The sequence below is a fragment of the Gallinula chloropus genome (assembly GCF_964237585.1).
Source record: "Gallinula chloropus genome assembly, chromosome: 1".
NCBI classification, from domain to species: Eukaryota; Metazoa; Chordata; class Aves; order Gruiformes; family Rallidae; genus Gallinula; species Gallinula chloropus.
In genome coordinates, this window is record NC_140085.1 from 213,181,595 (window position 1) to 213,200,916 (window position 19,322).

At 43.6% G+C, this 19,322-nt stretch overlaps 1 protein-coding gene across 1 annotated transcript in view; it reads right to left on the bottom strand.

Annotated features, from left to right (window-relative positions):
- The window catches only part of STARD13 (StAR related lipid transfer domain containing 13), a gene marked incomplete at both ends in the record, with an annotated part of 297,240 nt that extends 278,224 nt beyond the window's left edge, over positions 1 to 19,016 (bottom strand). Inside the window, one exon of the mRNA XM_084279657.1 lies at positions 18,273 to 19,016. Within this exon, the coding sequence (XP_084135783.1) occupies positions 18,273 to 19,016 (744 nt within the window). The remainder of the gene's footprint in view (positions 1 to 18,272) is intronic.
- Positions 19,017 to 19,322: the final 306 nt, after the last annotated feature.

A 19,322-nucleotide genomic window follows, 5' to 3' on the forward strand; every position in this document is an offset into this window, starting at 1 on the left:
TAATCAGAGGAAAGGGATTTGTTTCTCAACAGCTTCTGTTGAGGTGGCAGCCCTGCCAAGTTGCTCCTTGCAGAGCCTTGATCAATGCAGTGAACTTCCTTAGAAGCCCATCCCTGGTGGCCAGGGGTCTGGATGGGGATGTAGTTAGTTCCTTCCTGAATGTCAGCCAGGGGGAAGAGTAGTGGGTTAAGAACAGCCACGTGAAATAATGATTTTATGTGGCAAATTTTCAGTAGGTCAGTACATCACTGAAAACATTTTTGGGGAAAAATAATTAAACTCATTAGGAGTGAGGGAGTAAACTGAAGATACCCCTAACTAAAGATACAGTTTAACACAAACAGTAAATGATATATTTTAAAAATAATTTTTAATTGGCCAGAGCTTAAGGGAGGTGGGAGTAAGTTTGAGTACACCATTGAAATCAGAAATATCATTATCCTTGGGGACCAGCTAAAACCAGCTCCAGGTGTTCTGTTTAGTACATGTACATTGTTCAGTTTTAGTGGTTTGTATCCCCTGTTTTGAGAAGGCTTATGAATTGCAGCATTTCAATGGTAAGAAGCTTGTTAAAATGACAGAAGGACACTGATCATAAATCTCCTGGTGTAAGATTTTGGAAGGGAGAGAGATGAGTGAAGAGGTACATTTTTCTTTTCATTGGCTAAGTCTCTTAAATGCCTGCACTTAATCAGATGGGATCTCCCTCTGGAGCTCTTCAAAGACACCAACATCTTCTCCCCTGGCTGTGTAAGGAATTTATGTGCTTCATTTGACAGACTGCTTTATGGAGAAAGAGGAAACTGGGTATGTTTCCTAACACCCAGGTCCAGATAATATTCTGCTGATGCCTTAACTCCGTGTTGAGGCAAGATCTGGTGTGCACCATCTCCACTCCCACTCCCTCTTGCCATCCTCTCACATCCCCTGTTTCTCAGGGAAGGAAGCTGAACTATGAGAGCATCGAGCCAACTCCACCAGGCCTGGTGGACGATCAGGAACCAGAGACACTTAAATATCTAGCTTTTAGATTAAAATTAATTGCCTGGATTATAGAGAACAGAGTTCACTCCACCCTCCCCAATAAACCCAGCAAAAGCTTTCAACCTGGAGAAGCATATAGCCTTACACATGGAGTTTTGAACAGGCCACAGGCTCCAGCACTGACACTTCTTGAAGTCACTTCACTGTGTTTCTGTTGGGGCTTTTTTCACCACCCTTTCCTGATAAACTGAGATCTACGTTTCTGCTACCTGCCTATGCTAAGAGCCACGGTATCTGGGCTCCCTGGGATAAAAAAGACAGGGATCTCCTGGAGAGAGTCCAGAGGAGGCTACAAAGATGATGAAGGGCCTGGAGCATCTCCCCTGTGAGGAAAGGCTGAGTGAGCTGGGGCTGTTCAGCCTGGAGAAAAGAAGACTAAGGGGGGACCTGATGAATGTTTATAAATATCTGAAGTATGGAATGCAGGGGGAATGGGCAGCCCCTTTTCAGTGTCTGTGGAGACAGGACAAGGGGCAGTGGCTGCAAGTTGGAGCACAGGAAGTTCCACAGCAACATGGGGAAGAACTTTTCCCCAGTGAGGGTGCCAGAGCCCTGGGACAGGCTGCCCAGGGAGGTGGTGGAGTCTCCATCTCTGGAGAGATTCCAGCCCCGTCTGGACGCCTGTCTGTGCAATATGAGCTGGGGAGCTGCTTTGGCAGGGGGGTTGGACCCGATGATCTCTCCAGGTCCCTTCCAACCCCTATGATTCTGTGATTCTATGATTCTATCAGGTGTGCTTTACAACCCTCTCCCCTCATTTCTGCTCGCTCTTTTTCCTCCACATGTCAAGAATACCCACAGCAAATGTACAAATGAAGAAGCTGAAGGAGTTAGGTAGAGTTTAAATGCTGAACTTAAGGTCATCACCCAGTGCACAAGGACAGTTGTCTGTGCATGCACATGTTCCTGAATCTCTTTTTAATGTATACAGTATCTGTTTTGTCTTACACTTTTAATTGGTAATGCTAGTGATCCACTTACAGTTTTCAGAATTTTAACTACATTTCTTCTTTCAGAGATCAGAAACAGGCATAAATACCATGTGGGTGACCAAAACAACATTCAGAAAAGTTAACTGTTTATGGTATTTGTAACAGCTAATGGCATTTGTAAACAGCTAAAGCACTGTGCTGCTCGAATAAAAATTAGTAACAGTGGAGCATGTGGAAATGTTGCATTATTACAGTGTCATACTGACTTGAGTATTGTGCTCCCCTTGGACATCCTACTTTATGAAGGCCCTTTCATGGCTTTTTTAGTCATAAGCTGAAACAGAATAGTGATTATAGATTTTAGCATGTCCTTTCTAGCTTGGGAAAAAGAGAACTCTGTGAAGAACCGTAAAGCTCATCCTGTTAAACAAGTCAGTTTGATCGCAATTTTGAAGAAAAGTCGCTTTGATAAAGCAGCCTTAGGCATCATTCTTGGAGGAAAAGAAAAATCTCTGCATCCCCAGAGCACATAAACATATTTCTCATATTATATACAGATTTTTGTATAACACAGAGGTTGCAAAGTATGGCTTAGAGCTCCAAAAATTCTGTCTTAGTAAAACCCTATAGGGGTTTTGCAAAATCTTCAAGACACAAATGCACTAAAGACCTTCTGAGACAGGTGAAGCTCTAAGCATGAGCCTGTGCCAGGGTTTTGCTTACCAAGCTGAAGTTTAGCCTGACCTTTATTGACTCCTAGTCTTAACATACGTTATATTTTGAGTACTTTAGTGCTATGTGCACTTGCCTGGCTCTTTGTGAAGTGTAACTGGAGGTATTCAAAAATTCTGTTTATCTGTGTGAAGGTATTTGGTAAACTTTTTTATATTTAGAAAAGCAACGGTTATTAAAAAGATCAGGAAAACATGACTGTTTGGAGTTACTCAGAGAATTCCAAGAGGAAAAACAGCCCCAGTATGATTATCAGCAGTGGTATCTTCTATTCACAAATATTTCAGTTCTATGTGATATGAAATATTTTAGCAAAACCCCATCAACCACAATAATCCAAATAAAAAGCTCTCTTGACATAACTCTGGAAAATAACCGAAACCAAACAAGCCCCAGCCTAATTCAAGGTTCAGCTGGTTCCTCCTATTACGTACCTCACACAAGATTTTCAAAGTCTATTTTGAAATGCCAGAGACCGAACAGGAGCAACAACAAGCAAAATCTTGCTAGCAAAAAGCAGCCTAATGTAGAGTTGCAGGATCTGTGGGTTGAAGAGGTGTATCTAGACAGCTGCTTGCAGTAGTTCGTATTTGAATACCTTATTTTAATGTACCACTTCATGAACTTAAAGAAAGGATGAGCTCTCCCACTTGCTTGCCAAAGCTGCTCACCTCTGTATAGTGCTCTTGCAGTTCTGCCACCCTTTTAAAATAGAAAACAAGGGAAAAGGGGCTAGAGCACTCAGAGTGAGAATGTGTATAAAGCCATCAATAAATAATTTAGCCCTGCTGGGAAAGAACTGGGTAGACAGTGTAGAAACCAGTCTAGATGGAACCTACTCGATATATAGAACCACAGAATCTCCTGAGTTGGAAGGGATCCATCAGGATCATCGAATCCAACTCCTGGCTCCACACAGGGCCAGCCAAGTCAGAGCATGGGACTGAGGGCATCGTCCAGATGCTTCTTGACCTCAGTCAAGCTCAGTGCTGTGACCACTTCCCTGGGGAGCCTGTGCCAGTGCCTGACCACCCTCTCAGTAAAGAAGCTCCTCTAATATCCAATCTAAACCTTCCCTCTCGCAGCTTCATGTCATTCCCTTGGGTTCTATCACTGGTCACCAAAGAGAGGAGAACATTGCCTGACCCTTCATCCCCCCTCATAAGGGAGCCATAGGCTGCAATGAGGTCTCCCCTCAGCCTCCTCTTCTCCAGGCTGAACAAGCCAAGGGACTTCAGCCTCTCCTCAGAAGACTTCCCCTCCAGACCCTTCCCAATCCTCATTGCCTCCTCTGGACACTCTCCAATAGTTCTGTGTCCCTCTTGTCCTGTGGCCCCCAAACCTGCACCCAGCACTCGAGGTGAGGCTGCACCAGCGCAGTGCAGAGCGGGACAATCCCCTCCCTGGACTGGCTGGCCATGCCCTGCTGGATGCACCCCAGGATACAGTTCACTCTCCTGGCTGCCTGGGCACGCTGCTGGCTCACGTTTAACTTGCTGTGAACCAAGACCCCCAAATCCCTCTCAGCACAGCTGGGCCTGCAGCATCTGCCCCCCCAGGCTGTATGTGTAGCCAGGGCTGCCCCTTCCCAGGTGCAGAATCTGGCACTTGTCCTCGTTAAACTTCATGCTGGTGACTGCCCAGCTCTCTGATCTGCCCAGGTCTCTCTGCAAGGCTTCTCCACCTTCAATGTGGAGTCAACAGCTCCAGCCAATTTGGCGTCATCTGCACGTTTAATTAAGACACCCTCTAGTCTTGAGTCCATTATGAAAATGTTATAAAGAACTGGACCTAAAATGGAGCCCTGGGGAACCCCACTAGTGACTGGCCACCAGCCAGATGTAACCCTGTTCTCCATCACCCTCATGTTTAAATTTAGAATTGTGATAGCAGTTTCCTTTGGAATCCAAGGTTGGTTTTGTTGGTTTTGTTTGGGTTTTTAAAAATTTAATTTATATTTGTCAATTCATCAAATTTGAATTACTTTCCAAAGACAGCTTAATTCTGACAACCTTCCTCTGGGGAAAATACCTTTACCTGCCAGTTAAGCTGCACAAGCTCTGCAGTAGCCCACCTCCCAGTCTGCTGGAGGCTTCTGACATGTCACATCCAGGCTGAGGAATCATTCACTGTCGTGGAGAATTTGGAATCTTTGGGGAACATTTTTTCTCAGCTGGAGTAACCCCAAATTTTAAAATAATGACTTCCTTTGCAAAACAGAATGCTTTTATTTGCCACGCTATACCTAGACATTTCTTGTGGGTATATACGGCCAATTTTTTCTTTGATCCAGGAACTAACTCTTTCTTCTTAATTTTGTACAGTTTTCAACCTCATACTTACTGCTTTTAAACACCCATTTTAATTTTCATTTCAATTAAATGCTGAGTGTCCTGAGCTGCTTGTGTGACCTGTTCCATAGTATTTGCCATCATCTGAACACAATTTCTGAATAAGAACAGAACTACTTGATGGGAAACACCCATCATGAAGGTCTAGTCTTTTTAGCTTAGATATCTGCATTCCATTTATTGCAGGGAAACTCATCTTCTGAAGGACTTGGTACCAAATGGAATCATTGCACAGAAGAGAAGGTGATCTGAGATAAAACCTGTAAATGTGGGCATTGTAATGTAGAGCAGTTCTGACTGTTGCAGTGTGCTGTTACTTACTCTCTGTGTTCATGGTAAATTCTTTTTTTAAAACATAAGATTTATATAAGAACACTGAAGTGGCAACTTCAGAGCTTGCTGTCTGTCATTCCCATGCAAAATGCAGGCTTTGTCATGTCTGAAAAGTTTTATTTCAAAAGCATTTTCTGAGCCTGTGAAATACACTTTTCCCTTCACTTCAGAAAGAACTGAGTTTGTTCCTGCTTGCTTGGAGTACTGGGAGTTTCCCACTGAGGCTTTTTAAACCTATTTCTCTGTAGGTTTAAAAACTAAACACACTATTTTAGTTTGTTTGGGTTTTTTTCTACTTCAGTGGTGTTTTGTGTCCCCCAAGATGAGATTAAGACTATTAAATCCTTGCAAGGGTCAGGTAATTCAAGGTAGCATGTGGTCTATACTGTACCAAACACAATCCAGAGGCTATTTTGACAGCCTCTTGCATGAGATACACACGATACCATTCCAACTTCCATTTAAAAAGAAACCCAACTAAACCAGGTCTGTGGTACACTTTTGTCTTTCAGGGGTAATCTTTTTTAGTGTAATCATTTTTCATCTCCCAAATGTGACCTTTCCCCATATATCTCTATCTACAGTTGTTTGTTAGATCTTAGTAAACTCTGATAACGCAGCAGATAGAAGTAGAGCTTGAGGTGAACTCAGTCTAGATCCTTAGCTGCACACACACTGTGCTTGCTCTGAGTACAGGCACTGACCGTGGTCAAACCTGTTGTTCATAAAAAGCAGCTTAATTCTGGCTGCTAACTCCATACAGCTCTCTGGGCCAGGCTGTGCATTCTTTCTCCTAGTTACTGGCTTTGTGTACCTTCCTCCTGCTCTTCATGTATGATGTACGTGCTATAGAATGAAATACAGGTTGCAGTGTTATGTTTTGTTGTTTCTTGGCAGGTTTAGAAGCTTTTTTTGACATTTTAATATAAGTAAATGAGTCCCCAGACTACCTGCAAAGGCTTTTGCCACAGAGCAAAATCATCATTACATAGCTACTGAAATTTCACCATTATGCTGTTTGAATAGGAACAATAACTGCTAACTGCAAAAAATATATTACAAGCCATGTCACTATGTACTTAATCACAAAGATTAGATAAAAGCCAGACAATGTTTCCCTGAATATACAGCACAGTTAAGTTGTTAAATCTTTGCCATTACCTATCCCAGACCTGATATTTTTGAAACATTCGATTAAAAGTCTAAATGCCAGAGAATTTCAGAATCTGTGTCCTGTCCATTTTGTTTCTGGAGAGCTCCAGGCAGATCCAGAGGAGGCTGGGTTTGGGGTTTTTTTTTGCTGCACTGCAAACGTCTTAGCTTTGAGATAACTCACAACTGGCCAAGACTTTAATTTGACAAAACTGCCTTGGATAGGTAAGAGTAGTCTATTTCCATTTTTATTAAAAATTAAAATACTCAGTAGTTAGAGTGATTGTTAAGAAGAGTCTTGAGGGTGACAACATTCTCTCCTACAGAAAGTAACCACTCAAGTGTGTGCCCTGGGGGCTGAGAGAGACAATGGGATCCTGGGGGGCATCAGGAGGAGTGTGGCCAGCAGGTCACAGGAGGGGATCCTCCCCCTCTGCTCTGCCCTGGTCAGGCCCCACCTGCAGTGTTGTGTCCAGTTCTGGGCTCCCTGGGATAAAAAAAGACAGGGATCTCCTGGAGAGAGTCCAGAGGAGGCTACAAAGATGATGAAGGGCCTGGAGCATCTCCCCTGTGAGGAAAGGCTGAGTGAGCTGGGACTGTTCAGCCTGGGGAAAAGAAGACTAAGGGGGGACCTTACGAATGTTTATAAATATCTGAAGTATGGGATGCAGGGGGAATGGGCAGCCCCTTTTCAGTGTCTGTGGAGACAGGACAAGGGGCAATGGCTGCAAGTTGGAGCACAGGAAGTTCCACAGCAACATGGGGAAGAACTTTTCCCCAGTGAGGGTGCCAGAGCCCTGGGACAGGCTGCCCAGGGAGGTGGTGGAGTCTCCATCTCTGGAGAGATTCCAGCCCCGTCTGGACGCCTGTCTGTGCAATATGAGCTGGGGAGCTGCTTTGGCAGGGGGGTTGGACCCCATGAGCTCTCGATGTCCCTTCCAACCCCTACAATTTTATGATTCTATGATTCCATGATAAACTGAAATCTCCAATCCCTCATACTAAAACTCACATAAAGGTCTCTAGATCTTAAAATAGCTTTAAAATTTGTTTCAGATCACTGGTTCTATGACAGGTGGTGATATGGCAGTAGCAATCTACAGTGAATGTAGGTGTCTGGGAATGTCAAATCCTGTGACTGAGTCTGTGGTCACCCAGCACTATCAAGGCAATTCGTCTGTTACAGTATCAAGCCAACAGTGTTTTATTGGAAGTTCACATGAAGAAAGTCAGAGGGATCTTCAGTATATAGCACTAGAATCTGATGTTATTAACGGAGCAGATGATACCTGGGAGGAATCATAAAAAGCACCTAAGTGCTTTGTAGGAAGCGCCACAAACTTTCAGTGGGGCTTTTGTGCATGGTAAGGAAATTTAAAACTCATTTTTCTTACTCCTGCAGAAGGAACTTTGCCATGTTATGAAATAACACTTGGCAACAGTAACATTCTGCTACTTTTTTTTTTTTTCTACACTGCAGTTCTATTGCTGACTTGACAAACATACCCAATTGTCATCTGCTGGGCAAAGAAGCCTGAAGAGGTGACCTGACCCCTTCCCCTCACTTTTTGCACAAGTTTCCAGTCTCACAAGTTGTTCTGCTTACCACCCATCCCACGGGTTATCCAGAACCTCCATCTGCCCTTTGAAGGAATACCTTCATTTCAGTGGTAAGCAGATTAACAGATTTCTACATGTTTCTTCTGGCTCTGCCCCTGCCCCCCTGCACCCAAGGCCCAGTCTGTAATGCTGGCAGGTGCCTGTTCCCGGGCTCTGACAGAGGAATGTAGTTCCTCAGAGCCTTGACATAGCCAGGGCTTATTTTCTGTTGACTTTTGCTCTACTTCTGTAGAGATACGTGAAACACTCACTCGAATGGTCTCACATTGCACAGGTTCCAGCTATTTTCAAATATTTGTAAAGAAGAATCTTGATACCCCTTTTTATTTTACAGGCCGAGTGTGTCCAGTCCCTGAAGGGAACATACAAACTGGAGGGGAATCAGCTTGTTCAAAGGGCAGACACTGGCAGGACAAGGGGGAATGGATTAAAACTAAAGGAAGGAAGGTTCAGATTAGATTTTAGGGGGAAGTTTTTTACAGAGAGAGTGGTGAGGGGCTGGAACAGGCTGCCCAGAGAGGTGGTGGATGCCCCATCCTTGGGGGTGTTCAAGGCCAGGTTGGATGGGGCCCTGGGCAGCCTTGTGTAGCTCCAGGCCTGGAGGTTGGTGTCCCTGCCTGTGGCAGGGGGGTTGGAGCTCTGTGATCCTTGGGGTCCCTTCCAACCCATGCCATTCTATGATTCTATGATAAACACATAATCTTTTTTATGTTTTCTGCCAAGAGCAATAGTGACATTGCTGTGTCCTGAGGTGGCCATATTATTCTGAAGTATTCAAATGCACAACAAAGAAAGAAGTCAGGATCTGAAAAAGAATCATCACTCAAGTTACACACGATGACTACTCTCCCCTTTTAGTACAATACACCCATTTTATCTACTGTTTATTCTCCTGAAGCTTAAAATATAAATATAAAACTAAAAAAGATAATTATAAAATTAAGGGATCTCCTGGAGAGAGTCCAGAGAAGGGCTACAAAGATGATGAAGGGCCTGGAGCATCTCCCCTGTGAGGAAAGGCTGAGTGAGCTGGGACTGTTCAGCCTGGAGAAAAGAAGACTAAGGGGGGACCTTATGAATGTTTATAAATATCTGAAGTATGGGATGCAGGGGGAATGGGCAGCCCCTTTTCAGTGTCTGTGGAGACAGGACAAGGGGCAATGGCTGCAAGTTGGAGCACAGGAAGTTCCACAGCAACATGGGGAAGAACTTTTCCCCAGTGAGGGTGCCAGAGCCCTGGGACAGGCTGCCCAGGGAGGTGGTGGAGTCTCCATCTCTGGAGAGATTCCAGCCCCGTCTGGACGCCTGTCTGTGCAATATGAGCTGGGGAGCTGCTTTGGCAGGGGGGTTGGACCCGATGATCTCTCCAGGTCCCTTCCAACCCCTATGATTCTATGATAAAACAAGCACTAATACATAGGAAGAGGTTAAAGCAGGACTTCCCAAAATTTTGTTCATGGGGCTCTTAATGTGTGTGGGGGACCACGGTGGGGCTGTGCAGTATCTGCTGGCCAGCACAGCCTCTTCTCAGTAGGATAGCTACGTGTGGGACGGGCAACGGACAACCTCTGTCAGGCAGTAGTGGCACAGTTGGCATCTGCAAGCCTAAGGATCTCCCATACTGTTATGAAAACTGCTTAAGGGCCAGAGTTTTAAACATTAACTTGAACAGCCTGAAGGTTTCACACCGTGCAATAACTCATTAATCTGTTTCTCTGATTTTATACTACTTAATTCAGCATGAAGCTGAAATGTACTTTGTAAATTTTCTGAAGGACTTTCAAGTCAAGGTGAGTTGTCTGTTTGACTAATTATCTGATTTTATCATTTTCCTCTGGCATTTTAGTTTTCTCAGAATCTGACTGTAGAGGTAATACATACCATATGCTATACGGGGTTTTTTTGGAGAGTGATGGTATTCTGCAACACAAATGATTTCAAACTGCTTGAAGGGTCAACTGCAAAAAAGCCCTCTGAATTCTCTGAGTTCTAGTCCACCCAGCACATGGAGGTTTCTTTAACAGCTTTGCTTTTGAAAAAGAACAGACTCTGTCTCCTCATGCTGCAACTTTTCTTCAGGAGGTTTTGGGCAGAACCCAAACTGGGATTGCTGAAAACAGTTTATATTTTTTTACAAAGCCAGAACGCATGTGTTTCGTCCAAATTCACTGCTGACTGCTGAAGACAATCTTGTGATTTGATAAAGACAGGTATCTGCTGATGTCAAGAAAGTGGATCTATTCTGAGGGCATATGCATGTTAATGTTTTAATCCTCTACTACTGAACAATGAATCATGAATGTTTACTAAAACATGCAAACAGTATGCAGATATACTGAAAAGGGAAAGCCCCATCTTTTCCTACATGATTCCAACATGCCAATTGTCATTGATAGGATCTTTCAGCACATCTGATTCTATGATTCCGTGATCTTTAAGTTGCTATTCCTGACTTTACTGTTACTTTCTAAAGTTCCTATAATTTTGTAGTAGAAACAGCCTTGCTGCTAATTCCTAAGTAAGATGCAAATTTGAACTTACTGCTCCCTCCAATCGCAATGAGAAAGTAGCAGGACACAACACAAATGCCATATCCTAAGGGGAAATGGTTCATTGTTCGGAATAGTGAGATTAGAGAAAAATAGACGCTGTACAAAGTCCTATGTTCATCATTAGCCCCTTAAAACTGTGACATTAATGAAAGACACTTTATTTTAAATTAGTAACTAGAGCCTAACTTTATTATTAACAGCTGATTGCAGCTATTTATTTATTGACAAACAGTAAAGCATCATTGCTAAAATAATCAGCAGTTTTCCAACTCCTTTTCCAAGCAGGCAGAGACCAACCATCGATGCTAAAAACTTTGCAAAGTTCTACTGACTGTGTGTCCACCTACCAGCTCTAGAGAACATCTGACTGAAACACAGAAAGTGCAAATCTCACACACCCCCAAAGCGAGTAAGAACATACAAAGCTCAGTGCACAGCTCCTGCCTTAGGCAAATTATTTCCCATTTTCCTCCCCTTAACTCCCTACTCGACCTGGCAGTTGTTATTTCAGCACTCCTACCTGGGTAGACATCCCATGACATCTGCAGAAGATGGGCAAGGAGGAGATAGTAATAACCGTATTATTTCTCATGAAGAAGCTACTACAGGTTTGCAACTCTTCTCCTCCTCTAGTTTTGGAGTTTCCATTTGATAGGGTAAAGAGAAGAGCAAACTTCCAAAGTATGGGAGGAATGGAGAAGGAATTTGTGCTTCACCCTGATAGGTTCTTTACTACCTTTTGCTCTTGTACAACTGAATCAGAGGAGAAGAAACTATCACAGGGCAATTTTTAGATACCTTAAATTCTACCTAAGTTCCAGTGCCTCATTAATGAAAACAGCAAAGTACCTCTCAGGAAAGTGCTTGGAGTGGCTAAGCAAGGCACTGAGCAGGAGTACAAGAGGTACAAGGACTGAGCAGAATTTAAGACATCCAAACATAAGGGTAAGAAGCTTACTTTGGCAGAACCAGGTACTGATCATGGTTGATGATCAGCTTGACTGCTGCTGTGTTTTAATCATTTACATGATTGCTCCACCTCATTTGAATGAAGCAAATTCATTGTCAAAGACTGAAAACTTTCTGATTCCTTTCTCATGGGATATGATTGATCACAATGTTAAAGCCACACAGAAGAATATGTATCTTTTAAGGAATCATCATTAACTTCAAAGACTATGGCTTTGAATAAATTTTTTTGGATTTCTCACCTCCCATGTGTCCTTGTCTATTTATCTTGTCTTGTACCTTTGGTGAACTTCTAGTGTTTGTGAAAAGAAGAAAGAAAAAACACAGGCCAGAAGCAGAAAAGATGTAGGGCAGATGCTATGGAAACTTCTGAATTATGTCTCAGGAAATTATTCCAGCCTGAATCTCAACTCTCATGGTCTGAGCTTATACAATGATTATGAAACTTGCCACTCTGCAACGACTGCATAACGAGGATAAAATTTACCTTACAGTAGTACAAGGATGGAACAAGGAAATTAATGAAAATAGGTGAATAATCAAGGAAAGAGAAACTGGAAAGCCAGATCATCCATCTCCCTGCCAGCAGAGGACTGTTTTCTGTAACCATTTCCAGAGTCCAGCTGGCTTAGCTTTAAATGTCAAAAGCAGTGGAACTTTCACAAATCTCCTTTAAAATGCCACAGTTTTACTTAAAGCAAAGATTTACTGATGGTGAAAGGTGATGGTGCAACTACCCCACTAACATTACCCAGTGCTGCACGCAGGCTGGGGCTCCTGACATCGTGCTGGCCACTCCCATGACTGTGCAGCCTCCTCCAAAAGTTGTTGAGTTTATAGGCTGAAGGCCAAATCCTGACAAGGATATTCATTGTGAATGCTACCTTAATTACCTAAATTATCTGTTTGGGTCATCTTGTCTCCGTTACTCCCAGGGAGTGGTATCTCCCTCTTTCTTTGACCCAGCTGAACAAGGTAACATGCAATGTAAATATTTAGACCATCAGTGTCTGGCCTTAAACCAACAAGCTGGTTTGGTTTAGATCATCCCAGATGTGTTGAAAGAGGCATGATGTAAATCTGCATGAGCCTTAATGCCCCAAAAGGTCTCCAGGTGCCAGAAGATCTGATGCTCTGACACACCGCTCACCAGCTTACACAGCAGAGGTGGCAGAGTGCCTGGGAAAACAGTATGGTGGAGGCTCCCTTCATGGATTCCTCCTGAATTAGGGAGGGCTTTTTGTTTTTTTAAGAATAATCCCTTTACTAGGATTGTCCTGGAAGTTACACTACTATGCAATAGTTGCCAACAGTTAATTCTTCCACCTTTCCAGATATATTTTAGAAAGACTTATCATAGAATCATAGAATCATAGAATGGCATGGGTTGGAAGGGACCCCAAGGATCACAGAGCTCCAACCCCCCTGACACAGGCAGAGACACCAACCTCCAGGCCTGGAGCTACACAAGGCTGCCCAGGGCCCCATCCAACCTGGCCTTGAACACCCCCAGGGACGGGGCATCCACCACCTCTCTGGGCAGCCTGTTCCAGCAACTCACCGCTCTCTCTGTAAAAAACTTCCCCCTAATATCTAATCTAAACCTTCCTTCCTTTAGCTTTAGTCCATTCCCCCTTGTCCTGCCATTATCTGCTCTTTTGAAAAGTCGAATCCCCTCCTGCCTATAAGCTCCCTTCAGGGACTGGAAGGCTGCAGTGAGGTCCCCCCACAGCCTTCTCTTCTCCAGGCTGAACAAGCCCAGCTCCCCCAGCCTCTCTCCCTAGGGGAGCTGCTCCAGCCCTCTAATCATCCTTGTGGCTCCTCTGAACCCTCTCCAACAGTTCCACATCCTTCTTGTATTGGGGGCCCCAGCTCTGGACACAGGACTCCAGATGGGGCCTCCCGAGGGCAGAGCAGAGAGGGACAATCCCCTCCCTGTCCCTGCTGCCACCCCTCTGCTGATGGAGCCCAGGATCCCATTGGCCTTGCGAGCTGCAAGAGCCACTGCTGGCTCATGTGGAGTTTCTCATCCACCACAATCCCCAAGTCCTTCTCAGCAGGGCTGCTCTCCAGGAGCTCTTCTCCCAGTCTGTATCTGTGTCTGGGATTCTTCCAGCCCAAGTGCAACACCTGACACTTGGCAGTGTTGAACCTCATTAGGTTCCCCCTTCAATTTTCTCTGGACTGCAATGCTGCTCCTGAAAGCAACACACGTTGTCAGGCTAGGAAAGGATGAACTTGCTGATGGGCAGTTGCAAAGTAGTTCTGCTTAAATATGGTTATCAGCTGAGCCCTTCTCAGCATGGCCTGAAGAAATGGAAATCTAGAAAAATGTTGTTTGTCATAAACTCTTCTGAATAATTTATTGCCACTGCATCCCAAACTGGCTGCGTGCACAAAGAGATTATGTAGCTTAAAAGGAAGACTTGAAGTAAAACAAACAAGAAGAATGGCTCAAGATACCACTTCAGAGTTGCTGAGAGAACCTCTGGCCAGAACAGAGCAAAACAATGATAAATAATATTAGAAGGACATGAGTGAGGTAAAAAAAAATCCCATTCAAGACAAGGGAGGAGTTTTGCAAGGAAGGTGGGCAAACAAATTGACAGTGAAGGTACAGAAACCCAAGGATGTGTTTAAGGAAGTGCTGTCTTAGTGATGATGTTACCTAGAGCTCCAGCACAAAATGAGAAATAACATGAACAAAGGGGTTGTCAAGCACTGGAGGGGGCTGCCCAGGGAAGTGGTTGAGTGACCATCCCTGGAGGTGCTTAAAAGATGTATAGATGTGGTGCTGAGGGACACGGTTTAGTGGTGGGCTTGGCAGTGCCATGTTAGCAGTTGGACTTGATGATCTTAAAGGTCTTTTACAACCTCAGCAGCTCTGTGATTCTATAATTCTAATATTTCAGGTGTGCATACAGACTTGTTAGTAAATCTTCAAAATTTGCTTCCCCACTTGAAATAAATGTTATTTTTAATTTATGGGAAAGCACTGGAAATACAGATGGGACCAGTCTAAGGGTGGAAACACAGGGCTCACACTGCATTCATAAATGTGCCATTTCTCTTGTACCACTCAGAGCAGACTGATGCTGTGTGACTATGGAAATAAAGAAATCTTTCTCTTTTTGATAGGCACCACTGTATGAATTGTTTTCCACAAAGTTTCTTCTGCTTGCAACAGAGTTGGCAGCATGCACCAGTTGTATTTTGTTCCATCTTCCCTCTACTTGTTTACTGTACTTGGAGATTTGCCTCTGATGATTAATTAGAATGAAACAAGAAGCTCAACAATTATCACTTCGATGTGATCATTAGATTACTGAAGAGTAGTGAGGACACTCTCCAGCCTGGAGAAGGTGGCAGCCTTTCCTCTGGTCTGTACATAAAACAGGAGGTTCACAGTCCATAAGAAGTACATAGAAATGTCCCTGCTGGGCAAATCTGTTTACCTATTTCAATGGAAAATTTAATAGCAAAGATTTAGCCAGGACCTTGTTCAACATCTTTATCAATGACCTGGATGAAGGGATTGAAGATCCCTCAGGAAGTTTGCAGATGACACTAAACTAGGAGGAAGTGTTGATCTGCCTGAGGGTGGGGAGGCTCTTCAGAGGGATCTGAACAGACTGGACCCATGGGCTGAGACCAACGGGATGAAGTTTAACAAGGCCAAGTGCAGAGTGCAGCACATGGGACAGAACAACCCCCTGCAGCGCTACAGGCTGGGGGAGACTGGCTGGAGAGCTGTCAGGCAGAGAAGGACCTGGGGGTGTTGGGTGACTGCAGGATGAATATGAGCCAGCAGTGTGCCCAGGCAGCCAAGAAGGCCAATGGCATCCTGGCTTGTATCAAAACCAGTGTGGCCAGTAGGTCTGGGGAGGTAATTGTGCCCCTGTACTGGGCATTGGTGAGGCCACACCTCGAGTGCTGGGTCCAGTTCTGGGCTCCTCACCATCAGAAGGACATTGAGGTCCTGGAGCGAGTGCAGAGAAGGGCAGCCAGGCTGGGGAAGGGGCTGGAGGGCAAATCCTCTGAGGAGCAGCTGAGGGAGCTGGGGCTGTTTAGCTTGGAGAAGAGGAGGCTGAGGGGAGACCTTCTCCCCACCTACAGCTACCTGAAGGGAGGTTGTAGAGAGGTGGGCGATGGTCTCTCCAGCCAGGGAACAGGAGATGGGACAAGGGGCAATGGCATGAAGCTGTGCCAGGGCAGGGACAGATTGGACATTAGAAACAAATGTTTTCCTGACAGAGTTGTCAGGGCCTGGAACAGGCTGCCCAGGGAGGGGGTTGAGTCACCTTCCCTGGATGTGTTCAAAAAAAGGGTAGATGAGGTACTTAGGGATCTGGTTTAGCTTAGGATGGGAATGGTTGGACTTGATGATCTTCAAAGGTCTCTTCCAACCTTGTGACTCTGTGATTCTGTGACCTGGGTACTATGTGTGATAACCTGCATCTGTACAGCCACAGTGATTTGTTTGTTATGGTATTTTTAAGTCTAATGGTTCCTTCTGACAGCATTTTAAGGCCATTCTGTCTGCATTTAGTTAATTTCTTTCCACTAGAAAGACATTTCTCCACAGCCCCATTTCTAAATAACGTAAAGAAGTAACTTGACAATGAGATGTGTTTGCTTGAAGTGAAGTCATAGGGAAAGGTTTTTTGACTGAATACCAATCCATGGCTGCTGCTAAAATTCCAGAGAAGAGATAACATTTTATTTTATTTTTAATTCTTGGAGGCTTTCCTAGAATGATACATATTTATTTACATAGAAAAAAAAAACCCAAACCACCAAACCCCAGGACTGCATCACTGCATCTGTTCAGTTTTTGAAATGTTTTGACACATTCTCTGAGATTTACTAGGGAATTTCACATGCTTGTCTGGCAATTTATAATCCATTATTTTGCACTACAAGCTGCATCCTTGAGTTTATTTTACAGCACAGACATCAAGTAAACTAAATGACAACAGCCCCTGGCCTTTTCCTTTTATCTATGGGAATGACCTTCAGTAAACAGAATCCAGGGGATGCTGCACATGCATTTTGATATATACTCCTATTAATGGGAATGTTTCTGAGTAAATGAGGAAACAAGTCTTGGCTTAGAGGGACAGTGTGATTATTTAATAAACCATGTGTCACAAGAATCTTTCAGGGTTGGTAGTGCCACAAAAGGTGCACTGTTTTGGAACCATCTTTGGGTCTTTGCTTTTCTAATACTAACTGCTGAGAAAATTTGGTAAAAATCTGACTTATTTCTCTGTGAGCTGATGGGTTTTCTCAGGGAAGTTGAGATAGGTATTAAATACAGCACAAAACTCCCACTCAGTTCAGGGCAGAATTAGTCCACCCAAATTGGAGAGAAGTTACTGAGCATTCTATACCATCATTTTGATGTTAATATGGACATTATAGTCCAAATTCTTTCTTTCAGTTAATTAGAAATCAAAGAATCAGCTCTGTGTTGTGAGTACTAGAAGTAAAAGGAGAACTGCAGGTAGAGAAACAGAAGGCACAGTGGGGAGATGACTAGAGCTCTACCCTGATTTTCAAGGCGTAGAGCAGTTCTACATGGAAAATGACTTTTAAAGGATGGAGTAGGAGAAGAGAGAGGAAGGAAAGGTATGCCTGACCTGCAGCCTAAGATTAATTTGGGATGCAAGGTCAGGAACGTTGGAATTTTAAGGGTTTGGTTCTGCCCACTATTTGGAGTCACTTCATATTTTTGTACTAGAGCTGAACTTCTTCAGTGATAAACATGTTTAGCTCCAGGCACTTGGTTTGTCACCAGCTGGGAACGGGGGGAAAGCTTTGCTTATTCTCCAGACTAGTGAGAACTTACTTGGAAAGCTTCTGTTCCTCCAGTTCCAAAAAAACACAGCTTATTTACTCAAACCCCCCCTTTTTTTTTTCTGGAAAGGTTATAGTTTGATGACTCTTATTGCAGAGTATTTTTCATGTTGTCCTGTAACTTCTTATTTTTTCATTTTGGAAATTGGTCTACAGAGCATCATGATGTATACCAGTACAGACACAAAAAAGTCTATTTTATTATATTATAGGCCAGATCATAACCTGTCCTCCATATTGTTTTAATGAAATAAGAATACAGAAAACACTGTTATTTAGCTGTGGGTTAGGCCATGCATTGCTGCAGTGCCACTACACTTAAAAAAAGGCTGTTATTCACCATCAAGAAATATACTCTGTTCTCAAGAGTAAAACTGGGCTCTATCCCTTTGGAACAGTCCATAGACTCAAGGAAGATAAGCTGAGTGTGGCATGATGGATGGTCTTGTAGGAGCAGGGGAAACTGAGCCAATGTTCCCTTTTTATAAAGATAGGGAACACAGAAAACAGGGTTTGAAATTTGGAATAATGGAAGTGTGGCCAACCTGAAGTAATAGATTTGTCTATTTTGAAAGTTTAGCATTGTATTTTAAATGTTTAGTATATTTTAGTACTGGTTCATTATGTAATTCACATTAATTATCACCATCCAACAATTCCTCCTCCTGCGACCAAGCTTAAATACACTTATTAAAATACACTTGGAACAAAAGAGTAGCTTGCATTACCTCCAGCTCCATGTGTTTTTCTTCCTTGTCATGGTCCCTCAGTTCCTTTTCAGAGTGATCATCACAGTCTTCTAAGTGCCAGATGTGTTGATAGTTAGTCAGTTCATGTTTAGCTTGCTTGCTTTGAGAAACATTCCTTCTATGAAGACCATTGAAAAAGGCCTCATACAAGGGCAGCTCTGTGAACACATCGTCACCATCCCTTCCATCTGCTTCTTCCTCTTCAGATGAAAACTCTTCTGCCTCTCCTGCCTCGCAGATCTGGAGTTTGGTATGAGCTTGATGGGGTAAAAATTCCAAATCAGAAAACGCGATAGCACTTGGTTTGTGTTTTATGACCCTGATCTCATGGCTCCTGTCTGGTTTTTTCCCCACAAGGACTGGCCATCCTGTGTGCAAGGGAAGCTTTAAAGCCTCTTCCTGTGGCTTTTGCCTTGTGGGACAGAGTAATTCTTCACAGAGGTGCTTTGTCTCAGACTGGTCGGTGGTACTGGCACACCCTGCAGCTGTGCCAGGTTGCAAGGGTGTCTGGCTGTGGTCTGACAAGGATGATGCAGGCAGCAAACTCAACTCCTTTTCCAGGAAAAGATTCTGCAGTTCCAATGGACTTCCCTGTTTTTCTATCTTTCTTTGGTATTCTTCATACCTTGCTCCCTCTGGAGTCCCCAGGTGCTTGGGAGATGTTAGATAAGGTGAACCCTGTTCCTCTTCATAGATGTTAGTTTCCATTCCAATGAGTTTCATCCATCAGAGAGAAAAATTACTTCATTCTTGGTTTTCCTCAGAAACATAACTCTGCATATGTAGCCAGAAAATATCTTCTTATTCTTCCAAAACCATGATCACATAATCCTTACTAATGCCTGGATCCTCATGCAAGCCATCTGAATCCTCTCTGTTTCTGAAAATTAGAATAAATAACAATAAATTATTCATGGTCACGTGCTTGCATTGGTGGGCATCAGCAAGAGCAACCCCAAAACACCAAACTCCCGGATGAAATTTGCTTACAGGTCTCTTCAAAATTACTTTATGCCTGCAGATTAAGTG